The sequence below is a fragment of the Nanorana parkeri genome, unplaced genomic scaffold, assembly GCF_000935625.1.
Source record: "Nanorana parkeri isolate BGI_ZX_2015 unplaced genomic scaffold, ASM93562v1 scaffold549, whole genome shotgun sequence".
Lineage (NCBI taxonomy): Eukaryota > Metazoa > Chordata > Amphibia > Anura > Dicroglossidae > Nanorana > Nanorana parkeri.
In genome coordinates, this window is record NW_017306817.1 from 173612 (window position 1) to 199530 (window position 25919).

Consider the following 25919-nt stretch of genomic DNA (forward strand, 5'->3'; position numbering starts at 1 on the left):
CTATTAGAATCAGCAGCCATGCCAAAGAAGGGCAGAAAAAAATCAGGCAAATTAAGCCGCATGACTGAAGAAGAGCGGCTATTGTATATGCAGCAGAAGATGCTGGCAGAGGAGGAGCAGAATAAGAAGAAACATGACATGTTGATGCAGTTTCTCAAGGTAAGTGAAGGGGAACTACATTTTTCTTTACTGTTCATATAAATCCTAATTCAACAAGTACACGTTTAATACAGAGTGCTTCAGTGGCACTGACCATCATACGTGTGCTCTAGCAGCAGCTGTCTGTGAAGGTTCTCATTCATCCAGGTCATGGTATATCTGTAAAAAATACAGCATGAGGCTCTTAATGTCTCCTTGCCGCCCGCTACAGAAACTTTTTGCATTTATAAAATCTTCTACCTTCCACCTCCTCTAACCCCCATTTTGCCTGGTCTTGAAGACACTCCATTTCTCTCTGTTTGGGAACATTCCGGGCCCTTCACTTTCTCACAGGTGGTCGGTCGCACCCTGAATTGGGAGACTCTTTTGGAAATGTGTTGGACCCCTGGTGGATCAGGCAACTCTCCCACTTTCTACAGTCTTTTTCGCACAAGGATCTTTTGTCTCGCTACCTGGTTCCTTTTGAGATACTATGTATGGGGTCTTCTCCTCTACAACATATTCTGTTATAAGCCTACTCTCTTATCCGAGATGTAAACTAGTCCTGTCTGTCTGCTTACATTAGGTGGCATGAAGACAATTTGGGAAGCTTGCTTTCACATAGATTATATCCTTCTTCTGGCGCATAAGTTGTCAATCTCTGATAAAATTCAAGAATCTCATTGCAAATTATCCACCAGGTGGTATTGAACCCCGGTGGTTCTACATAAAATGTTCTTACAATCTTCTCCATTATGCCGGCTCGGTAACTTTGTTTCCTTGCCCATGTTTGTTTGCCCTACCCGGTTTCCTTGCCCTTCCATTTTTAATGAGGTTTGCAGCTGTTGATGTCCGATAAGACCAAGAAATTCGGTACCAACATTTTACTGCCTTTCTCAGTTCGTTACATATTTCTGTTGCTTGACCAATTTGTTTATTAAGCAGTCTGCAAGGCGATTCTGTATTATCTTTGTATTTCCGTTTTCTTGTTTAACCTGTTGATGGCCATTGTTGGTCTTTGTGTTTCCAGAATTGATGATGTGACCCACTTATTATAAAAATAAAAAAATAGAAGTTACTTGTGACATTGTCATAAAGTTTTAGCTGGGGTTGTCTCATCATCACCATTCCCTTCCAGCGCATACCAGCCACCATGCATTCAGCACAGCTGGCTGGTGGGAACAAGCCCTACATCTCAGCTAAACTGTGATTGGTTTTCTGTAGACCATCCCTTTGCTTTCCGTTCCTCTGGTTTTTATACATTACGTTTCCAATAATTTTGTATTTGGAAAAAAATGACAAAGTATTTCCAGCATAGTCTGCATTTCTGTGTCATAATGCATTTTTTAATCATGTAGTATTGAAAAATTCGAAAGAACATCATTAAATAATTAGCCTGAATTATTAATTCACTTTCTATTATGGGAGGCTAGTGCTTTGTATCTTGCTTTGTTTCACTCTAGTTCATTCTATGCAGTTCAGCTAATTGATGTATTTTTGTTAGAAAGTCTTGCCGGACAGCATTGCTTATGAGGCAATATTCATACATTTGTGTATGCTGTCCTTGCAGAAGGCTTGATGTCTTTTTATTCAGATGACTGAGCGCCTTGTTCATCTTAACGTCACCTATCAATCATTGTTGCCATGTGCAATAGCTGCAATAGCTGTAACCATCCCGAGGCTCCACGCTGTTTGCATAGTAGCATTGCTAAATAAATGTATTGCTGGATCCATCTATGTACCTTACTGGGCTGTAATGGGCTGTAACTTACAACAATCAGCCATAACAATTATGACCACCCGCTTAATATTGAGTAGGTCCCCCTTTTGCCACAAAAACAGCCCTGACCCATCAAGGCATAGACTCCACTAGACCTCTGAAAATATGCTGTGGTATCTGGCACCAAGCCATCAGTAGCTAATCCTCTACGTCTTGTAAGATGCAAGGTGGGGCCTCTCATAGATCGGCTTGTTTTTCCAGAACTTCCCACAGATGCTCTATTGGATTGAGATGTGGAGAATTTGGAGAGCAAGTCAACACCTTGAACTCATAGTCGTGTTCCTCAAACCATTCTTGAATAATTTTTGCAGTGTGCCAGGGCGCATTATCATGCTGAAAAAGGCTACTGCCATCAGGGGATACCGTTTCCATGAAGGCGCGCACTTGCTCAGCGATAATGTTTAGGTAGGTGGTACGTGTCAAAGTAACATCCACATGAATGGCAGGACCTAAGGTTTCCCAGCAGAACATTGCCCCAAGCATCACACTGCCTCCACCGGCTTGCATTCTTCCTATAGTGCATTCTGGTGCCATCTCTTCCCCAGGTAAGTGACACACACTCCTGGCCACCCACATGATCAAAAAGAAAATGTGATTAATCAGACCAGGCCACCTGCTTCCGTTGCTCCGTGGTCCAGTTCCGATGCTCATGTGCCAATAGGTACTATTGTCGGTGGACATGGCTCAGGATGGGCACCCTGAGCGGTCTGCTGCTACACGGCCCCAAACTGCATTGTACTGTGTGTTTAGACAGCTTTCTTTTGGAACCAGCAGTAGCTTTTTTAGCAATATAAGCTAAAGTAACTCTTCTATTGGATCGAACTACACAGGCCAGCCTTCGCTCCTCACATGCATCAATGAGCCTTGGCAGCCCATGACCCTGTCGCCCGTTCATCGCTTTTCTTTGGACCAGTTTTGGTAGGTCCTGACTACGGCAGATGGGAACATCCCACTGTAGCTGCAGTTTTGGAGTTGCTTTGACCCAGTCTTCTAGCTATCACAATTTGGCCTTTGTCAAAGTTGCTCAAATCCTTACACTTGCCCAATTCTTCTCTTCCAACACATCAACTTTAGGGACAAAATGTTCACTTGCTGCTTATCCCACCCACTTCCAGGTGCCATTGTAAAGAGATAATCAATGTTATTCATGTCACCTCTCAGTGGTCATAATATTATGGCTGATTGGTGCATATGTCATTTCATAACATTTGCAGAGTGCTGTATGATGAAGCTGTATTACAAATTACTATAGACATTCTCCTAAGTAGTTAATAACACAAACAAATCATAATGGCTCTTATTTGAAAAACAACCCTAGGGAATAATCAATACATTGCTAATACTATCTACGAAATATTGTCACTATTCAAAGCCAGAAGTCCACTCCGCTGTATAAATATCTAATTCAAATTCAGCAGGCTGTTACACTGCGTCTGCATGGCACTGCAGCCACTTGTGATCATGTGATATGTATTCTTCCTCATATGCTCCTAAATCTGTGTGCAGCAGCAGTGAGGTCAAAGTGAACGTTAAGAAGTTAGAAATAAACATCAGATTCACCACACATGATATGACTGTACAATCTCCTTTAGACCTACCAACAACTATGTAGTGCAAGGACATACCTAATAAGATACAAAGTGATTGGATCATTTTGTTTATAATCATTTTGTATTACATCGTTTTGGTTAATCTCAGATTGTAATAAGATTGTACAGCCATTTTGCAACATGTATGGTGAGCTAGCTTTAGAACCAATAGCTAACTAATAGGCTATATTCCTAAATGTGCCCAGAGAGGATGGTCATGATCCAACCTGCCCTAAAAGTAGAATATCTTCCTATATCTGCAGAATACTCCAAGGACTTTAAGGAGTTAAGGGGAGGAAGAAATCAGAGCGGGCTCATTAGGAGACAATAGTAGCAACTGGATGGTTTTCTAACATGTCCAATCGCTTGTTTCCCCCAACATGCAGTGGTTATGTGTTTTGAGGGAGGTTAAGTGCTAAGGGCTCTTTTTAGGGGTTGAATGTTAGATTCTGTGATAAGTGATAGGGGGAAGATTAGAGGTTAAAAGCTTATTTTAGGGGTCAGGTTAATTGTTAGATTCTGTGATAAGTGGTAGGGGGAAGTTTAGGGGTTAATAGCTTATTTTAGGGGTTAGGTTAAGGGTTATGTAGGGAGAGGGTTGAAGCCTCACACCTTTTTTTTAATTTGTAGTCCTGTACTCCCGCATGTTATAATATGTGACTGATTTTTACCAGGAAAGGCCTTAAAAATACCTTTTTCTCTCTGTGAAAATGCCACTTTTTCCACTCCCTCTCCAGTGCTCTATGCTGACATAGCTAAGTAAAGGCTCATTAACAGGGGCAACTAGCTTTTCTGCTGACAAGAATCTGCAGTGGATAAACTTTAGCCCCATGCACACATGCATATAAACAGCCGCAACCGGCAGCTGCATACCCTGTACAAATCAATGGCCAGTGCTGCTTAGGCTGGGCACACACCTTACAACCATCGCAAGACTTTTGTCTTGCGATGGTTGTAAGGTACTTAAAAAAACGTACGATCTGCTTATGTTGCATAGGCAGATCGTACTTGCGATGATCGCAAGCCACGCCCCCTGAGGGGCGGGGTTCCGATGACCGCAATGCCGAACGGGCAGTGTGCGCTTGCGCACACCGGCCCGTGCGGCTGTTATCGTACGGACATGCCACAAACCCGCCGAACATCGTACGATGCTCGGCGGGTTTTCAAACATGTCCGTAAGTTTAAAGTCGTGCGAACTTACAGTAGTAGAGGTCGCACGGCTTCCACACACCTTACGATCATCGTACGATCGCGGGATTTCCCGCGATTATCGTACGATAATCGTAAGGTGTGTGGGGACCCTTATACGAGCGGTTATAATGCCATTAGGGCCTCTGTGCAGCCTTGTATGCAGTTTGCATCCAGGGCCAGTGGTTCTGGCCACATACAAACTGGCTACACATAATCATCCAGCGTGTAGGCGGTCATAGCACAGAGTGTTGCTGTGTCCAAATGCAGCTTTTAACAGCACCCGAATGCAGCAGCCTAATTGCCCATCTGAATGAGCCCTAACAGCCACAACCCTCATCACAAGTGTTCTCACATAGACTTGCATTAAGAGGAATAGAGTGTCAGAGCAGGTCTGTTACTGAGTGCTGATTATTGAATGCACTGGGTTTAACCCTGGTCTCTATTGGATTCCACAGCTTTATTTAGACAGAAAACGGAGGTTGTTAGTTCAGTGTCTGTATAAACAAACATAAGTAAAGGATGGACACCGACACTGTTTATAAACATGTACTGAACTTGCTTTGGAGTGTCCATCCTTTACTTATATTTTGTCAGATGACACCTGCTGCACCCACCTTCCATTTTTGGAGCAGCGGCTCTGAGTGCAATGGGCACACGGACTGTATAAACAAACAGACACTGAACTAACATCCTCTATTTGTTAGATAGAGTTAAGCTTTAAGAATGTGCTTTATTGTTCGGGAGGAAAAAAGGCACTTGACGTAATGTATTTTATTTGAATATTTTCGGCACTGAGAGCCCAAAACTACCCTTGGTTCTGAAAAAGTTTGCATCGCATTTTTCACATACATAATATAATGTCTGATGATTTCTCTTCGAAAGACTTCTTTACTGTAAATGATCTATGTGCTTATAATGTTTATTCTTCTTGGAAATGATAACATTTTAAAGTGTGAACATTTGGATTTCTGCCCCCTTGCATAGGTTAAGCTTGCTAAAGAGGAGCACACTAGCAGCATTAACCTAAACAAGCTAAATGTTCAATGGCGTGCAGTGCTGCGGGAGGTGAAGGCCAAGGAGTTACGTAAAGATATAGAGATACTCAGTCAGACCTTTGAGAGAGTCGTGGATTGCAAGAACAGCGTCGTCAAGGTGAGCAGCTCATCTCTGGGCAAAATCTGTAAGCAGGAGAATCGCACCTATTCTACCTTTCAACAAACTAAAATGTGAACATTGCTTACCTTGGAAAGTTCAGGGGGTCATGTAAATTAAACGATTAAAAAAAAAATGCTTAGAATCTTAAAGTGAACCTGTGATTTACCCAAGGAAGGCAGAAATAGGTTCACTTTAATGTCAGTTGCTTACATTTCTCTTGCTTTCCTTTTGCCCCCTTGGTGCTCTGCTTGCACACAAGAGCGAGGAGAAGTAGCCCAAGTAGCAACTTTGAGCTACATAGGGGCTGAGGCCCCTTTTCCTCCCCCATGTGACTGGGCTGTGTGTGTGTAGGCAGTTACCAGACAGCAGTATTGTCACATGGAAGAAAGGGGACACGCTTTCCAGTCCTGCAAATACCATTATGTCACTTTGACTGTACAAATGGAAGAGCAGGATAGATAAGGCAAGGTAGGACCAAACCGCTGAAGGGCCAGCTTCAAACCTGTTGCTGTAGACCAGCCTTTCTCAACCAGGGGCCCACGGCATTCTGGGGTGCCATCTGGCTTTGTCAGCGGTGCCTCAAATTTTCACACAGCATCATGGTGCAGGTGGGCTGGTAAAGGGAGTACTTCTTAAGTGAAGGGGAGGGGCTTTTGATGTGAAAGGGGGGACTCTGATGTGAAACGGAGAACACCATGTCCTTTTTATGGGGTTTTGTTTGGGCTCTCCCCTTAAAATCCATACCAGACCTCTATCTAGAATAAGGTTCTGGTATGGATTTTAGGGAGGGACCATGCATCATTTTTTGCATTTATGTTTTTTACATTTTAGACTGGGGTGCCTTGAGATTTTGCATACCTTTTAAAGGGTGCCGTGATTGAAAAAAAGGTTGAGAAACGCTGTTCTAGCCTGCATGGGAGAAGCACAGTTTTATTTTAAGGGTATTAGAACGTTTGCTTTACTTGGAAGCCATCCTCTTGCTTCTTTTGTAGGGATGTTTTTTTTATGTATCAGGTGTTCAAGTGTCTAGAAAAAGTAAAAGGCTAGTTAGCAGTATAGAGCTGGCTGATTTTTAAACCTTAACAAACTAGTAAGGCAAACTGTATAGATCGTACAGTGTATGCAGTATTTTATTTAACAGTAAATCTGATTCTTTGTTTGTAGTCTCTAATAAAGGATGTAGAGGAGGCAGATGAGCAATACACACATGCCTTGCGTAGTCACCTCCAGAACATCGACCAGCTATTGGAGCTTCAAAGGGAACGTCTTGATCTGCTACAGGAAGAATATCAGCAAGAATTGGATACTGTATTGCAGGAATTTGATACAGAACGGTTTGTGAATTGCTAGCAAACAGATGGTATTATATTTCCTAAAGCAGACCTTTACCCATATCTTTAAAATAATAACAAACACACCTTTAGACATGTTTAGTAATGACAACCTACAAACACATACTTCTAGATCATTGCCGGCTTTGTATTCTTTACATACCTTATTTCTCTTTTCTTCCCCAGTCTTCTGACAGTGGCAATGTTTACTAAGGACAGATTACTAGCTTTCCATTTACTTCCTGAAACTCTGGCACTTGTGAGTAGACATGTGACTAGGACATGTGACCATGCACATCATCTCAGGGGAGGAAAATTCCTTTCCTTGAGATCTCTTGAGATTACAGATGAGATTTCCCATCAATGCTCGGCTGATGACAAGGCAATCCCAGTGTGCATTGCTTTGGCAAACTGAAGTCATTTTGCCCTTTCAAAGCAGGAAATGAATGCTCTGCAAGTGTTAGAATTTCAAAATCTCAGCACATAATGTATACTACCATGTAGTGTAGTATATACACATGATTACATTATCACCGTGCCAGAGCATCACGCTCACCTCCTGGCAACCTGTGGCGTCAGTGAGCTGGGCGGGACACCGCCCAAACCGTACAGGTTGCTAAGAGCTCTTAGCAACCTGGGATGCTCTGGCTGGGAAGGGGGCCGGCAGGTCCCATATGACCCAATGAGATGTCACCTGAGGCAACCGCCTCAGGCTGCCTCATTATGGGACGGCTCTGCCTTTACAACATCGCAGCCTCTAATGTGCCATTTTAGTGGCACAATGTTAAATGTACAGTGCATAATAAAATAACTGCTCTGTACTCCATACATGGCCCTGCCTACAAACCAGTACTATATATTCCCATTGTGTACTTTTTCCATGCTGCCTGATGTGATACAGCCTCAATTTCCCAAGACTATATATTCCATTATGCATTGCTTCCAGCAAGCAATGACGATGGTACATTGTGGGCGTTTCCTGTATTCACTGTGGGGGTATCGAAGTTGTAGTTTGGGCAGCAGGCTTTGCGAGATCGGTGACGCAAGAAAGGGAATATTCACAGGGCGAATTGCTCTGCATTGAAGAAGTACATCCTATGGGCATCTTCAATAAGTACGTTTACAAACTTCTGGATAAATATGGTTATTAGGAGTGGGATAGAACGTATGGAAATGCAACTTAGAAATACATATTTATTTTTCGTTTTTAACCCTAGATTATGTTTAAAGGAGAACTATGGGGTCAGTGTTTTTCCCCATAGTTCTCCTTAGGGTAACGGGAGGACACAAACTAGCGTCCTCCCGTTACCCTAAGCTCCGTATACCGCAAGCTACAGCTCGCGGTATACTGAGACGCCGGAGCGGATCCCGACATGGACATCGGGATCCGCCCAGCTGTGTAAGTGACAGCTGGCTCTGCCTATCTAGAGGCAGAGCCAGCTGTACCCGCCCCCTCCCCGTCCGTTCCGCCAGTCAGCGCTGGCAGATCGGAGCGGGGAGAGGGGAATCCAGCCCCTCTCCCTGTCACGGCAGAGAGCCGTGACCAGGATCGAGAGGTGAGCGAACCCGGTATGTGTTCGCTCACCTCCCGATCTACTGAGCCGACCTGTGACAGTCTCATTGTCACAGGTCGGCTAGAACTATGAGGTGAGTGGAAATCACTCATCTCATAGTTCTCCTTTAACATTAGTAGTAATTGCATTTAAAAATTGATCAGTAATGCCAGAGATATGGGAAGCTGGGCTGTAAACATGAGCCTGTAGAGATGCTGCCCTGTTCAATGGTTACAGTACAAAGTGCTGCCTTCCTCTGTGAGCCCACTGCAGCAAGAGAGGAAAATTGCACATTATAAAATCATGTTGGAAGAGGCTACAGTTCCACATGATCCAGTTTGCGCGATCTGGCGGCAAAATATCATACTTAGGTAAATAGATTGGACTTGCTGACTTTAGCATAGCCCCGGAGCTGTATAGCATTTAGACTGAGTTATACTGGGCACTGCTGGAAAGCTGCATTATAGTAATCAACGTTTTAGAGCAAAGCAATATAAATCCACTACACTGCAATAAAGGTAAATAGACTTGTTATTGATGGCCAACGTTGTGGTCTTAACATGGTAATGTTTTCTTAAAACATTTTATGGTTATGACAGATTGATTTTTCCGTGTAAAAGTTATAGGCTGAGAAATGCGGTTCTGTGGTCAAGAGGTAAACACACTGGAATGCATGCTGTGACATCTACTGGAGAAAAATATCAACTGCATACATCTGGAATCAAAAGTGGAAATCAAGGCACATGCACAGAGGCTTTCATAGTAGATAACGGCATTCATTTGTTAAAGGAGAACTATGAGGTGAGTGCTTTTCACTCACCTCATAGTTCTAGCCGTCCTGTGACAATGAGACTGTCACAGGTCGGCTCAGTAGATCGGAGGTGAGCGAACACATCCCGGCGTTCACTCACCTCTCGATCCTGTCACGGCTCTCTGCCGTGACAGGGAAGGGGCTGGATTCCCCCCTCCCCGCTCCGATCCGCCATCGCTGACTGACCGACTCGCGGTATACTGAGCCTAGGGTGACGGGAGGACGCTAGTTTGTGTCCTCCCGTTACCCTAAGGAGAACTATGGGGAAAAGCCCTGACCCCATAGTTCTCCTTTAACCACTTCAAGACCAGGTGTTTAGACCCCCTTCCTGACCAGGCCATTTTTCAGTGTTCAGCACTGCAGTACTTTGACTGACGTTTACCCAGGTAGCAAGGATAACTTGCTACAAACTTGTGGTGGGGTGAAATTGTAATTTTGTTAACTTGCTGAGAGGGGACCGATCGGCACCACATACACGCGATCCACCGGCTCTACAGCCGGCGGATCGCTTGTATCGCTGCCTGTTTTTAAATAACGGCCATTTCCCGCTCACGCGCGACGAGCGGCGCGCACGAGGGGGGCTGTCTGAGCGGACGTCTAACGACGCCCGCTCAGATCTAGAGAGCTCCCGGCCGGCCGTTTTTTTACTACGGCCGGCCCGGAGGCAGTTAAAGATAATGAAGGGAATTAATAAAAACTGGAGCAGACACAATCTGCAGCAGTTGCACATGGCAACCAATTGGCTTCTCTTTTCAGTTTGTTCAGTAAAGCTTTGAAAATGAAACAGAGAAGCTAATTGGTTGCCATGCACAACAACTCCAGATTCTGTCTGCTTCAGTTTTTATGAATTCTCCATATGTTCCTGAAGTGTTGATGGCAAATTGTGGCAGTTACTTACCCCATATACCCCTTATGGACCAGAGCATTTTTTATATTTAGCTATGGGCCTATTGATTCGGTGATAAGTCTGAATGGCAGATACAGTTTTTTTTTGTGGCAGCCATGTAATTGCTACACTCCCTCATCTTCCCCAAGTTCCAAGGGGAATACGAGTGGGGAGAGCGTAATAGAGGGGGGTAAGTATTGCTGCAATTTGCGCTGAACCCCTGCCAAGGCCCTACCTTTTTATTTTGCCTTGAGTTGGGCTTAAAGTGGAAGTAAAGTATTTATAGAAAAAAAAATGCTGAGAAGCATTTATTTTTCTATAGCAGAAGAGACTGTGCAAGTGTCTTGTGCCAAAAATGCTTCCACCTGCCTGTTGCAATTTGTTTTCTGTGCACTGAGCCGCGCATGTGCAGCTCAGTACACAGACCCAGCATGTGCTGGAGTTACGTCATCGGGGCCCAACCAATCAAGAGGCCAAAGACGCTGCACCCAGGAGAAGACCAGGTGAAGATGGTATCATGAGCGACGGAGGGAAGAGCAGACAGCTCTGTGCTGAAGGGGTTTGTTTTCCAGGTATGTTGGCTACAATGTGTTAATATCATGTACAAATGAAGACATTATGGCAAACTCCAATGGAGCACTTTCTAGTCAAATACCCTAGAGGAAACCTGTACTGAGAGAAAATGGAGGCTGCCATTGCTGACCTCCACTTCTATAAATGCTAGTTGTATTGCTGACATGTTTATCCAACACCATCAACACAGACAGAAAAAAGGACAGTTCTTTAGTAGACTAAGTGGGAGGCTAGAACCTCTGTCAACGTTTTATTGCTGTCTGTTGATTATTTTCCCTCATTACCTTTCTGGTAAAACCTTTGTAAAAAAAAAAAGGTAAAGGCAACTGGACTCGCTGTATTTTTTTCCTGAAGATGTTTCACTGGTCATCCAACCAGCTTTCTCAATTCAGAGTTGAGAAAGCTGGTTGGATGACCAGTGAAACATTTTTAAGACAAAATACAGCAATCCAGTTGCCTTGACTTATTTCTTACAGATATACCATGACCTGGATGAATGAGAACCTCCACAGACAAAACCTTTGTCACTAGGAGAGTAAGTGAGGAGAATTAGATGCCTGGATAGCAGTAAACACCCAACAGGGGTTTCAATCCTTCCTCAATTTATTGCAAAACTAAGAAAAAAGTTTTGGTTGAACACTTTAGGGTCTCATTCCCCTGTGTTTGTAAATAGTCCATTTGGTTTTACAATGGGTTTACTCTGAATACAAATAAAATGTTTCTTTTAACAAAGACAACTTTACCAAACATATTATTTATAATAAAATAAAATAAAAACTTTAAAAAACACTTAGCAGTTTTAACTCATATTTATTAAGACACAGCCCGTCAGGGAACTGGAACACTTGGCAGTTAATAATTAGATGTAAGGAAGGACCATGCTTAAAAATCTTTGCTAGGCATGAATAATATTCAAAGCAGAACTGCTGTACACCTTTTATTCTTTACAGCCAGGGAAGGTGCCATCTTGGCCTCTATTTGGAATGCAGTAGCCATGGTGCGGCACATGTGATCAACTATAACACCGGCCATTTAAGGTTTCAGAAGTTCAGTTGAGAGATGAAATAAGCATACTGGTAACCTAGACAGTTGGCATGCCTTAAAAGTAACTGTGTTGAAGACAGTTAATTGTGTGGGTCACGTTCTGCTTGGGAATCTGGTCAAAAAGGGGAATTTCCATAAGTTCTATCCTACTACTAATAGCCTTATCGATCTAGAAGTGTGTAAACTTCTTGAAGATGCCAATATGATGTATTTCCCCAATGCAGTGACACAGTTTTACTCAGTGTCTGAACAATGTAACATTATCATTGCTTGCTGGAAGCAATGCACGATGGGATATGTAGTCCTGAGAAATTGAGACTGCATCACATCAAGCAGCAGGGAAAGAGATGCAAGGCACACTGGGAATCCAGGAAGTTGTTGAAAGTGATGGGCAGACAGGAGGCAGCACTCACTACATAAAGGGGATTTTAGCATGTAAGCTTTGATTGCATTCTAAAAAAAAACTATAGTGAGTATCGCCATTACAATGCTGATGTTATACCAGGATGGTATATGCCGGGTCTTTTGCACTCCTGTAATAAGGATGAGAGAAAGGCAGACCAACAGATATGACAGATAACATGACCTTTCCTAGCATGTAAATGCATTTTACTTATTTCTTTATCAGAAAGATGATCATGGAGCAAGAAGACAAAGAGATGCTGTATTTGCAGAATGTGATGCTAGCCATGGAACAGAACACACTGGAGAGTGAGAGTGAAGCTAAGCTGGAATTTCAGAGTATGAGAGATGAGATAAAAAACAAGGTAATTACAGGGACTTCCTGCACTAGTTTTTCTAAAGTACACCAGTCATCTAGTGCTTTAAATCTGTAAAAAACATAATGAAGAAGGAGCTCCATTAGGTTGGACACTATATTTGGCTTTGGCAACATTAACAGGGTTATTCACAAAAGGGTGAAGAGTTTGGAGAAGGAAGGAGAAGTGAGCAATCTAGGACAACATAGCGGAACTGGAGGGTGAGCTGAATTGGAGAATTTTTCCAAATCAGCGATGTTGTCCTAGATTGTTCCCTTCTCCTGCCTTCTACAAACTCTTCACCCTTTTGTGAATCACCCTGTATATGTTTTAATGTGTTTTGCAGTGGTCATATTTAAATTGACACTAAACTCGGGAGTTAAATCTTAAATATGCAATCAAACACCTGAACTATTAACAAAAATGTATCTTATTTGTGTATCACTCGGCTGTAGATCCTCAAATCATCTCTGAATTGGTGCGGACACTGTCCTTCCTAACGGAACTAAATGTAAGATTGTAGTCCATCATGGGAGTGAGCTTGAAGTGGTGGCTACTTTACAACACACAGGGACCATGGGCAACAAAAGTAGTCGCCCTCCAGAAGGAAGGACAGTGTCAGCACCAATTCAGAGATGATTTGAGTATTTACAGCTGAGTGACACAAATAAGGGCAAGTTTTGTTAATCATTAAAGTACCTTAACTATTAGGATTTAACTGCTGAGTTTAGTGTCACTTTAGGACCTGCTTTAGTCCTGTGTGCCACCACACTATTTTGCTGTTACTATGCCACTGTCACATATTTGATATAAGGAAGAGTTATAATTAGGGATGCACCGATATATCGGCGCCGAAACATATCGGCCGAAAATGGCACTTTTGGCATAATGCTGAAAGAGCCATGTTTCGGCCGATACAGCCGGCCGAGCGCTGCAGGACGAGAGCGCTGTGAGCGGCCGGCGTCTCTCCTCCCACACCGCTCAGCCTCCTATCACAGTCCGGCAGAGCAGTGGGCGGGCGGAGACAGCGCTGTCACAGGAGGCTGGGCTTTCCTCTCTACACCGCTCGATCAGCCTCCTGTGACAGCGTGTCAGAGAGAAAAGCAAGGTACACACACTCAGTGATCGCTGAGTGTGTGTACATAATTGAGAATATGGTATGTTAACTATATCCTCAATTATGAATGAATGGGAGTGATCTACATCACCCCCATTCATTCATAATTGTAGTTATAGTAAACAAACAATATTCTCATGTTATCAATGAACAGGAACACTCAGAGGATTACTGTTCATTGATAACAGGGGACACAGAAATGTTCTCAATCTCTTTTTCTATTTTAAAAGGGAAATATCAGGGGTCTAAATGATGAACGGGCAATTAGGCGGGTCAAATATTCTGTCTTTATCACTATTGTTCCACCATAAGTGGTGCCTCCAGTACCTGTTAAAACGTGTTTCTATGTTCCTCCTGCCCTCTCCAGTCACACAAACTTGCTAGGTCAGCAGGGCCATAGTTGGATGTAGGCACAATTCAAACTCCTTAAGGTCAGCAAATTTAACAGCACTTACACTTTCAAGCTTGACTCTGTCATCTCACACCTATGGGACGCTAAAGAGCTGATTTGTTAGGAAATAGAATCTGTTGGCTTTTTGTTTATTGTTTGAAATGTATTAGACAAATGTACTGTAGTAGAGCTTATAGAACATGATGTGTAAATCCCTACGGTAAGTTGGTACCCTTGATGTTGGCATTGGGGTAGTGAAAAGAAGGAGGGTAGATACATTCTTGGGTCATCAGATGGGCCCCTTCCTTCTTTGATGTTTTGTTGATGAGCCCACAAGTCCAGCAGGTGACTGCTGTTTACATAGTTACATAGTATTTGAGGTTGAATAAAGACATTAGTCCATAGGGGTTTAGATACTTCTAATTTGGGATCAAGAGAAAGTGTTTCAAGAGTCTAGTGTTTGCACGTCGGTTCCAATATTTATGCAGTTCAACAGTCATCACAATTTGTTGCTTGCTTACTGGAAAAAAATGTGTTTCTTTGTCTTAATTAGGAAACTCACAGACAGCACATTTGGTGAGCTGTTCCAGCCTATGGAAATGTAACTGCTTTTTCCTGTACAATATGTAATAATAGATTCTGTTGGTTAGGCCCATCAGCTCTGTCCTGAAAAATCTACACAACACATGTGGCACCTGATAGGAAAACACGTGTTGCCAAGGCAGTTTCTGAAGGACTTAGTCAGTTCACATGCATTATAAGGCCCTCATCTGACACAGGTTGTACAAGGCTATCACACACTTGCTGCTGGATATTCTATCCATTCTATTTTATGGGTAATTTGGTAAGGGGAGCAGACAGTAACAATCTTGTTCAGGTTTATAATGGTTGTGGAGGTAGTAGAGCCATGACATTTCATTAAAGGAGAACTATGGGGGAAGTGTTTTTCCCCATAATTCTCCTAAGGCTAACGGGAGGACACAAACTAGCGTCCTCCCATCACCCAAAGCTCAGTATACTGCGAGCTACAGCTCATGGAATACTGAGACGCCAGAGCAAATCCCGACATTACTGTCTTAATCCACCCAGCTGCGTGAGTGACAGCTGGCTCTGCCTATCTAGAGGCAGAGCCATCTGTACCGACCCCCTCCCCGTCCGTTCCGCCAGTCAGCGCTGGAGGATCGGACGGGGGGATCCCTGCAGGGAGCCGTGAGTGACCTGGGACAGTTTCATTGTCACAGGATGGCTAGAACTATGAGGCTGAGTGATTTTCACTCACCTCATAGTTCTCCTTTAATGTAAAACCAAAAACCATGTAAGAAGCCAGTATGGATTTAACTCATCAGTGTCCAGCAGAACATTAGTTATTAATTCAGGGCACACAACAGCCACAGTTTTATCTGTTCTAATAACTAGAAAAAGGGAAATCGCATGCTGTTTGCTCACATTGGCTCACTGTCTGGCAGAGTTTGGAGGAGAAACATTCCCTACGTGTGATTCTGGAGACCACAATAGAAGACCTCTGGAAACAAGTTCAACAAGCTCAGAAAAACTACTTGAACGCGACAGAAGACCGCAAGATCGCCTTTGAAATCTTAAAAGCAAAAGATGAGAAAAGTGCAAAAGAAATTGCATACCAGATGAAAAAGCTTCAGAAGATCCAGGTAATCACCATGACCCATTAGGTCCTTTATTGAGTATGAAAGTCAATGTTCACCTTGTTCACTTTTTTCTGTCTCTGGCACAACGGTTTCCATTCTTCCATCCTCTGTTACCTTTCATTGCCTTTCTTTCTCCTTCTTCAATCTTTTTCACTATGTGACCCATCTGGCCCCTCCAACTATTTTTTGCCTTTTCTAGTTGCAATGGATAATCTCTGTGCAAAGGGCTGCAGTGCCTATAGATAAAAAAGCTATCAAAGTCACCCTAATCCAACTCTGTCCGTGGAATAAATATGTAACCAAAAGTGCCTCCAACAAAGAAGATATTTAAAGGCAAAGTCCACCTTTTAAAAATCAAATAATAGATGCACACATATTCACAAAAGAAGAATGTGCAGTTATCATTTACCTATGAACAAAAATGTACCACTCGGCTGTAGAACCTCAAATCATCTCCGAATTGGTGCTGACACTGTCCTTCTGGAGGGTGGCTACTTTTGTTCCCCATGGTCCCTGTGTGTGTTGTAATGTAGCCACTTCTCCAAGCTCGCTCCTGTGGCGGACTACAATCTCAATACAAATTAGTAAACCAAACAGGAGATTGTAGTCTATCACAGAAGCGAGCTTGGAGCGGTGACTACTTTACAACACACACATGGACCATGGGGAACAAAAGTAGCCACCCTCCAGAAGGAAGGAGAGTGTCAGCACCAATTCAGAGATGATTTGAGGATCTACAGCCGAGTGATACACAAATAAGATACATTTTTGTTCATAAGATACTTGAATGTAATTGTAAGATTTAACTCCTGAGGTTAGTGTCACTTTCACATAGCACTTCCAAATTAATATTTACTAGTTTGTCCTAATTCTCCATTAAAGCTTCTGCTTTGTACACCAGTTATGAATGAACATTTGTAATAATCTAAATATCCATTCTTAAATGACTACAATAGTGCAACTTTAATAGTCAAAACCAGCAATGTGACCCACTATTTATTTGTATTGTTTCCTTCCACGGGTGACACTTATGTTCTGTTGTCTTTCTTATCTCCTACCTGACCCCAGACATCTCATGGCTGCGGCAGCAGAGGGGAGATGCAGAAACTCAGATTAACACAGCCTTCAGGTTTCTGTCCTATAGTCCTGACATCACTTGGTTGACACCAAGTTGACCGTTTCATAAACCTTCCCTGTGCGGCAATAGCCTGGAGAGAGTGTAAAAGCTTAATAAAAGCCAGCCAAAAAAATATAATTTTCTGTGCTTGCTACACACCAATCTAAAGCAATTGTCTGATAGAGAAGTGTGGCTTTTCTGCCATGACTATTCTGTTAGAAATGGAAACATTTTATGATGTGTGTTGTATTATTCAGGAATCAATAAACACCCTTAGAAACAAGATTTCGGCTCACGCTCGTGAGAATGAAGAACAGAACCGGCGGCTGCGGGAGGATAAAAAAGTTGTGCATAAACAGTTCCAGAAAGTGAAACAGCACATGAATCAGGCCAGGGCTGCTGAACACAGTCGTCTCACCACCCTCACTGTACAGAGCAACGCTGCCCTGAAAGAACTGCAGAGAGTAATAGACAAGGTACCTACCTGTGTATTCTATTCTATAACGTGGTATAAGAAAAGTAGTACTGAATCATACATACTTACATAGCATTGCATAGATTTTGTGATCAGCTGAGCTTCCCATTGAAACTGTATAAGACATAGTTGCATCATGCAAAAAGAAATCAGTTTTATTGTTAGTCTTTCATCAAAATACACAGAGGGGAATTTGTGAAGACTGGACCAGACAAAATCTGGAGCAGCTGTGCATGGCAACATTTCAGCTTCTAGCTTTCATTTTCAAAGCTTAAAGGAGAACTATGAGGTGAGCGATTTCCACTCATCCTCATAGTTAGAGCCGTCCTGTGACAAAGAAGTTGTCACAGTTCGGCTCTATTGATCGGGGAGTGAGCAGAGACATGCAGCCAATCCGCTCACTTCTCGATCGTCTCCCTGCAGTGAGCGGTGACTGTCAGTCCCAGCTCCCCGCAGGGATTCCTTCCCTCCCCTCGCGGATCGTCCAGCGCTGAGTGGAGGAACGAACATGGGAGGGGGCGGGCACAGCTGGGTCCGCCTCTAGATAGGTAGAGCCAGCTGTCACTCACGCAGCTGGGTGGATCCAGACAGTATTGTCAGGATCCATCCCGGCTGCGGCGCTCTCAGTTAATAGCCCGCTATATACTGAGCTTTGGGTCACAGGAGGAGGTTAGTATACCCCAAACAGTTATATATTTTTGAAAGCAGAGCCCCTGTAGAATAAAAAAATGCTAGTTGCAATATTTATGTTGCACAAAGTTTTATCAAAGCAGTATTTTTTAGGATAAAATACATTCAGAATAAATGAAATGTAGTGCACAGAAACAGAATATAATACCCAATTTGTTGGTACAATATAAAACATAAAAATTGTGCGTGCCTGTGAAATCGCAAAAAACTACAATACCCAAAATTTCCCATAGGCGACTATTTAAAGCTTTTACTGTTCATTAGTTTAGAGTTAACAGTGATTGATGGCCCTATGCTGGCGTTTGCGTTGATATGTAACATGTGTGGCGTAATCGTTGTTTTCGCACATAGGCGCACCCAAAGTTTGTGTTTGTATGTGTGTGTGTACATGGGGGCAGGGGACTTTACATTTCTTTTGCATTTTTAATTTTTTTTATATGTGACTTTGAATTTTTCTTTTACACTTAACATTATTGCTATCGCATATATGAGTGAAACAAATGGCAAACGCACTCATCAATTCATAACTAGCTTTAAAGCAAGGTGCACATGGAAGGGCTTTACACAGTGCAAAAGCAAAAATTTCCCAGCACACTCACCAGCCAGCCTGCAAATAAATACGCTTAAAAACAGAGATTTTAGTTGCACAACTTTTGCAAAATATGTGGAAGCCACACGCCCTCGTCAATGCCCCTCTGTGGAGTGTGGTCCTAACTCTAATCTATGAGAGCCTCAATCTTGGAGCATATATAGCAAAGGACGAATTGGGTACAGATTTGCCAGGGGGTAGCCCAACCTCATAGTTCTAGCCGACCTGTGACAATGAGACTGTCACAGGTCGGCTCAGTAGATCGGGAGGTGAGCGAACACATACCGGGTTCGCTCACCTCTCGATCCTGTCACGGCTCTCTGCCGTGACAGGGGAGGGGCTGGATTCCCCTCTCCCCGCTCTCCCCGCTCCGATCTGCCAGCGCTGACTGGCGTAACGGACGGGGGAGGGGGCGGGTACAGCTGGCTCTGCCTCTAGATAGGCAGAGCCAGCTGTCACTCACGCAGCTGGGCGGATCTCGACATCGATGTCGAGATCCGCCCTGTCGTCTCAGTATACCGTGAGCTGTAGCTCGCGGTATACTGAACTTAGGGTAATGGGAAGACGCTAGTTTGTGTCCTCCCGTTACCCTAAGGCCCCGTTCACATTGAGCGATTTATCGCACGGTAATTCCCGCGATATCGCGGCTATTTACCGCGCGATATTGCTCTTCAATGCTTTGCAATGGGGCAAAGGGTCCTGCTGTCGCGGGTCGTGTGTCGCTACAGCAGGACCCTTTTTGGAGCGGACTTTGCCGCGATTCTCACTTGCTCAATGCAAGCATTTGCGCGATATCGTGCGACAAATCGCGCAAAATGCAAATCGCGCGACAAACGTGCGATTTGCGAATCGAGCAGTGTGAATGGGGCCTTAGGAGAACTATGGGGAAAAGCCCTGACCCCATAGTTCTCCTTTAAAGGCAACAGGACACACCAGAAGTCCAGCACATCAGAATGGCAGCTGAAGCCCCCAGTGTGTCTCCCAGTGTGGCTGCTGCAGCAACCGTGCTCTTGGTATAAGGCCCCATTCACACTCAGCAATTTATCGAGCGATTTTTGCAGCGATATCGCTCATATGTCCACGCGATATCGCTCTATGTAGCTTCTCCAATCCATTTCAATGGAGCTGTTCACATCTCGTCGCTCAATATCGCTTGTAGCTCCCACATGACCCTTTTTTCGAGCGATTTCGAGCAATTTTGCTCCTGATTGCATACAGTCCAATAGGAAAAAGTCGCTCAATATCGCTCGTCGCTCAGTGTGAATGGGGCCTAAATCCCAAGCACTTACAGTCATCTAGTCATCATGTTTCCAAACAGCTGGCTCCAACTTTCCTAGCTCCGCTTCCCTGGGTTTCCTGTCCGGTACAAGATTACAAGGGAGAACACAGTCTCCACCAGCTGTCCGTATTCGCATGGAGAAGAGAGAAGGGAGGAAGAAGGAGCAGGGAGGTCGGGAGTGGAGTTTCTTGCTGTGCCTGTGTGTTTGTGGAGACATATACAGCTTACTAACACACAAGGTTGGCTCCATAGGACCCTGCAAGGGAAAGGAGCCACCCTAAATGGATGTCAGGGCCACTGTTCAGAGATCCAGCTGATTCTGCAGGAAAGTTTTAAACATTAAGAAGCTGCATCCATTGTAAGTTATTTAATTAGCATTTGAAATAGTTTAAAAACCTTTTGACTTTAATATCACAATAAGTAACTGTGAGTGTAGCTTCCGGTCTGTGTGGTTAGTATATGTTAGTATAGTATATATGTGCTCCTGCCAGGGCCAGTTTTCTTCATATGATGCTGTACAGTAGGCAGGACTCTGTCCAGACGTGAACATACATATCCTGATAGCCAGCTGATTACTGTAAGATAGGAGAATCAAAAGGTAGCCACCATTATAATGCATTACATGTATCCTCCTGTCTGCCTCTCCTGGCTGGTTTCATTTCTGTAATAAAACCTACAAATTCTTCATCTGAATTACTGGCATCCGCTACAGCAGACCCTGTAGCTCGGTTTACTTGCGCAGTGTTACAGCTGCCTATAGTGAGCAGTTCTAATGCTGTATAGAAGATTGGGGAGCAGGGGGGCTTTCTGCTTGTTCTTCTGATTGCAAGTGGTTTGATATGATTGCTCTTAGCAAATCAGAGCTGACCTATGGCTCTCTCTTATGAAAGCCTGGGCCTAGCTGTGGTGTCAAAACTCCCCATCAGTTCAACATATTCTTTTACTTCTGCCAAGCAAGGACTGCGCTTGATTAAAGGATATTTAAACCCTCACATTTATTTTGCATATATCTACTGCTAGCAAGCAGTAAATATATACAAAAACATTTTTTTTTTTAAAGTTAACAAATAGGTTTAAACTTACCTGTGTCTTTGCCACGCGCTCCCATCTGAACATCTGAAGATTCTCAGGCAGCCGCAAAGGATCTTGGGGCAGCGCATGCGCAGTTCAGATCTTCGGCCCGGGAGACGAGGAGGGACGCAAGGTAAGTGAATGGAGGCAGCTTGCAACCTCACAGACTCCGTGGGACAGGAAGCGCCAGGAAGAGAGAGGAGTCAGCTCTGGATCGGAGACCGATACTGGCGCTGGAGGAACTCCTGAAAACTACAGGAAAAAAGAGGATAATTGGATAAGGAGGCGTCATTTAAGGCAAGTCCTTACATTAGCATTGGGGGGTGGAAAAAAAGTTTTGCCTTTAATGTCACTTCAAGATCACCATTAGGTCAGTTTACCTAATGTCTCTTTTATTATATAAGTTACAGTACTTTGCAGCATTAGAGCTGAACGTGTGGCTGTTATAATTTCAGTATACAGGCAGTTCCCGACTTACGGACGTCCGACTTACGGACAACCCGTACTTACGAATCGAGGTTCGCGACACAACTACATACAGCTATCACTCAGTGTCACAGACTTTACTGCAGTTCATTGTAAAAAAACTTTCTACAATAAACTGCAGTAAAGTCGGTGACACTGAGTGATAGGTGTATGTACCGGCGCCGACGGCTGCCGGTACATTTAGGAGAACTGTGGCTGCAGCGGCCTGTGTCCCTTCAAATCCCCGCTGCTCTCCCCGCCTGTGTTGGCGGAGGCAGCGGGGACACAGACTGCTGCATTCCTCCGCTGCCCCCCGTACCTCCGCTGCTGTCCAGGCCGGTTCCTCCTCTTCTCCCGGTCCATCCGCACCTCCTCTTCTCCCGGTCCGTCTGCTCCTCTTCCCCCGGTCTGTCTGCTCCTCTTTCCCCAGTCCGTCCGCTCCTCCTCTTCCCCCGGTCCGGCCGCTGCTCCTCCGGTCCGGCCGCTGCTCCTCTGCTCCCCCGGTCCGGCCACTGCTCCTCTGCCCCGCCCCCCAGCCTCCTCTTCATCTGCAGGCTGGGAGCCATACCCAGCCTGCTATTGGAAATAAAAGTTTAAAAAAAATTATATTATAATCTTCTGAACAAGGGGAACAGACAGCAAAACAAACGTGACCCTTCCCTATGCTATCCAAAACGGGAAAAAAATGTTTTTTGGCTGGAGTTACACTTAAAAAATGTACCTGTTCCGACTTACATACAAATTCAACTTAAGTACAAACCTACAATCCCTATCTTGTATGTAAAAGTTCATGAACCCATCGCTTGTTCCACGAAAGAAAGGATGGGTGCTGCGGTAGTCAACAGGTGGCAACAGTTAAATGCATATGTAGAAACAGGGACACCGGCACTCCAATTGCAATGTAAATAATCTGTTTATTGACTTGGGTGCAGCATATCATACTAAAGCAACGTTTCGCAACATGTTTTTGCCTGAGGAAGGGGATCCTGCGTGACCCCGAAACTTAGCTTTAGTGTGATATGCTGCACCCACGTATATAAAGAGACGTATTTAAATTGCAATTTGAGTGCCGGTGTCCCTGTTTCTACCTATCTTGTATGTAACCCGGGGACTGCCTGTATCTCAAGTAAAAGGTCCAATTTCATCAACTAGATAGATAATGTCTGCAGAGATCTTACATTTCTACATCTGCAGCACTAAGGCCCAATGAGCTTTGAGCTTGTGTCTATGGCATCAGTTTGACATCACTTTAAGATGCTTTCGAGATCATTCAGAATTTATTGACCGATGTATTTGACCTTCTTCTGACTTACAGTTGACCTGCTTTAACCCTTTCGCTGCCAAGGACGTATGGCATACGGACCTACAAAAGTGCTTCCAGCTGGCCAGGTCAGTATGCCATACGGACCTGGCATTTACAGTTCTACTATAAGCTGATGGTCGCTTTAGCGACCATCAGCTTATAGTATAACTGTTCAGCAGACTGTCCCCTTTAAATTAATAGCTGTCATCAGCGATTTTGCATTCCCATAGACTCGTATAGAATGCAAAAGCTGCTTGCAGCAAACAAAAACCCATCAACACAGGCCCTAAAAAAGGTCAGGCTATATGTTCAGTGGACATCATTTGGAAATGCCGTAGTAGCCGGGGCAGCCTTTCCTTGAAGGCAATTTTCATTGCAACTACTTGATAGCCTAATGGCTTTCCCTTTTCCATCTGCGTTGCACATTGTCAATATTAGAAACTCAATGTCATGTTGTCTTGCATTAAGATGTTTAATATGCAAATTACTGAAAGTAATGGGCATGTCATGTATTCTGTACACAGGGTGAGCAGATCATTCGGGTGGCAGAGATGTGTAGAAAGCTGGAAACTGAGGAAGAGAAAGTTCTTCCATTTTACCCCTCAACCCTCAGTGATGCGGACAAAGAGGAGGCAGAAAAAGCCAGCATGGAGAAGCCTTCTGAGCAGCTGGCACTGGTAAGCATTGTGATGAAAACATTCAGTTTAAAGCCCAACTCTAGACACAATTAAACAGAAATAGCTATGCAGAGAAGGTCTCCCCTTGAGCAGAATCAATCTTCTTACTGTTCTCTATTCTAATGTCCTACAATCTTTCTTCCAACTTTCCCTTGTGTCACTTAATAGGCCCCCACTTCCCCTCAAAACGATCATTCCCAACTATCTGCTTCCTATGAGCAGGGTGATCAGTCACTGAACTGTATAATAATAATGTATTATAACAAGAAGGGACCTAAGGCATCCTGAAAGCTTGCATCTTTAATAACTTCATGGAGAACTATGAAAAGGTGAACTATATTAAAGATGAATGATTTCCACTCATCCTCATAGTTAGAGCCAACCTCAATAGATCGGGAAGTGAGCGAACACATACCATCGCTCACTCACTTTCCGATCATCTCCCTGCAGAGAGCAGTGACTGCCAGTACCCACTCGCTGCAGGGATTCCCCCCTCCGATCCTCCAGCGCTGAGTAGGGGAACAGACGGGGAGGGGGCGGGTACAGCTGGCTCTGCTTCTAGATAGGCAGAGCCAGCTGTCACTCATGCAGCTGGGTGGATCCAGACAGTAATGTCGGAATGTGTCCCGGCTGCGGCGCTCTCAGTATATTGCGGGCAATAGCTCACTATATACTGAGCTACTGGGTCACGGGAGGAGGTTAGTATATGTCCTCCCATGACCCTAAAGAGAACTGTGGGGAAAAACACTGTAGTTCTCTTTTAACCAATTGCTGACCAGGTGTTTACACCCCCTTCCTGTCCAGGCCATTTTTCAGTGTTCAACGCTGCGGTACTTTGACTGAAATTTATTCCGTCATGCAACGCTGTACTGAAATAAATTTCATACCATTTTTTGGGGACACATAGAGCTTTCTTTTGATGGTATTTAATCACCACTGGAGGTTTTATTTTTTGCTATATTTAGGAAAAATTACCGAACATTTTGAAAAAAATAAAATAAATTTTAACATTATGTTATAAAACATTTATTATTACCCAATTTTTTGGTAAAATATAAAAGTCGGGGTCACGTCGTGTAAATAGACACCAAACATGTCAAGCCTTAAAATTGCGTGCGCCCGTGAAATTGCAAAAAACTACCATACCCAAAATTGGCCATAGGTGACACTTGAAAAGCCTTTTAGCGCTCATCAGTTTAGTGTTATCAGTAATTAATGGCCCTAAAATTATTGCTCACACTGCTTCGTTCGCGGTGGTATGTAACATGTGCGGAGTAATGGGCGCAATCGTTGTTTCCGCACGTATGCGAACCTGATGCATGTTTGCATGTGTGTATGTATGGGTGGGGACTTTTTTTGAAGTGACGAGGGAGCATGGAGCTGCTTCCCGGCCAATCCAGAAGCCGGGCAGTGTGTAATGACACGCTGCCCGGCTTCCTGATAACGGAAGTATCGGGCTAGGCATCGGAGCATTTGGGCGATTACTAGTACTCGCCATCGGCACCGATACCAATACTAGATACCGATAGTGATGCACCAATACCAATACTAGTATCGGTATTGGTGCATCCCTAATATTTATACTGTATATGTATACACACAGACACACTTACATAGTTTGAACTTGATGGACCTTGGTCTTTATTCAACCTCACCTACTATGTTACTGATTCCAAGGGCAAAATGTCTAAACAAGAGGTCACTGGTCTGTTCACCTTTCACAGCCATAATTATTACAGCTCTCATGTCTGCTACTAGAATACTTGTTTGTTATACATTACAGTGATTGATATAGGGCTGTTTGCAGTAGCTATATCAGACATGGAGGCAGGAACTCTGCCAAAGTATTTAGAGAATCCAATGATTGCTTCTGCCCACCAACATCTAATCAAAATCTTTTTGCTGAATATATTGTTTGCTTATATTATCTGTATTCCTCCCTTGCAGCTAATGCAAGACTATATTACATTGGACCAGTTTTGGAAGAGGTACAATAAGGTTCTGCTGGAACGCTGGGCACTGGAACGTGAGAAAACTGTCCTGTCCCAGGATAACCAGAAGCTGCGCGTTTTGCTCAAGCAATACCTGGATGGCATCTCTGTCAGCGATGAGGTTCTCAGCCAGCAGAACCCGCTGCTGATTCTCAACAACCGCAGCAGCTTGCAGCAGAAAGTTCCCCCACAAGTCCCTGTCACTGACAAGAGGGTCCAGCGCCCAGTGCATAATGTTATTGAAGCTGCTCATGTAGTCAGCCGCACACTATAACTTGCTAGAT

At 43.9% G+C, this 25919-nt stretch overlaps 1 protein-coding gene across 1 annotated transcript; it reads left to right on the forward strand.

Annotated features, from left to right (window-relative positions):
- On the forward strand, positions 1 to 25919 carry CCDC65 (coiled-coil domain containing 65). The gene is made up of 8 exons (XM_018561878.1): positions 1 to 159; positions 5683 to 5850; positions 7018 to 7187; positions 12680 to 12818; positions 15784 to 15981; positions 17353 to 17571; positions 23492 to 23644; positions 25592 to 25919. Exons 1-8 carry the CDS (start codon positions 19 to 21, stop codon positions 25907 to 25909), a joined length of 1506 nt encoding a protein of 501 aa, XP_018417380.1. The 5' UTR covers positions 1 to 18; the 3' UTR covers positions 25910 to 25919.

Coding starts and splice junctions, on each gene's coding strand:
- CCDC65 (XM_018561878.1), top strand. CDS start 19: ATGCCAAAGAAGGGCAGAAAAAAATCAGGCAAATTAAGCCGCATGACT. Junction 160..5,682: donor TGTTGATGCAGTTTCTCAAG/GTAAGTGAAGGG, acceptor CCCCTTGCATAG/GTTAAGCTTGCTAAAGAGGA. Junction 7,188..12,679: donor CAGGAATTTGATACAGAACG/GTTTGTGAATTG, acceptor TTTCTTTATCAG/AAAGATGATCATGGAGCAAG.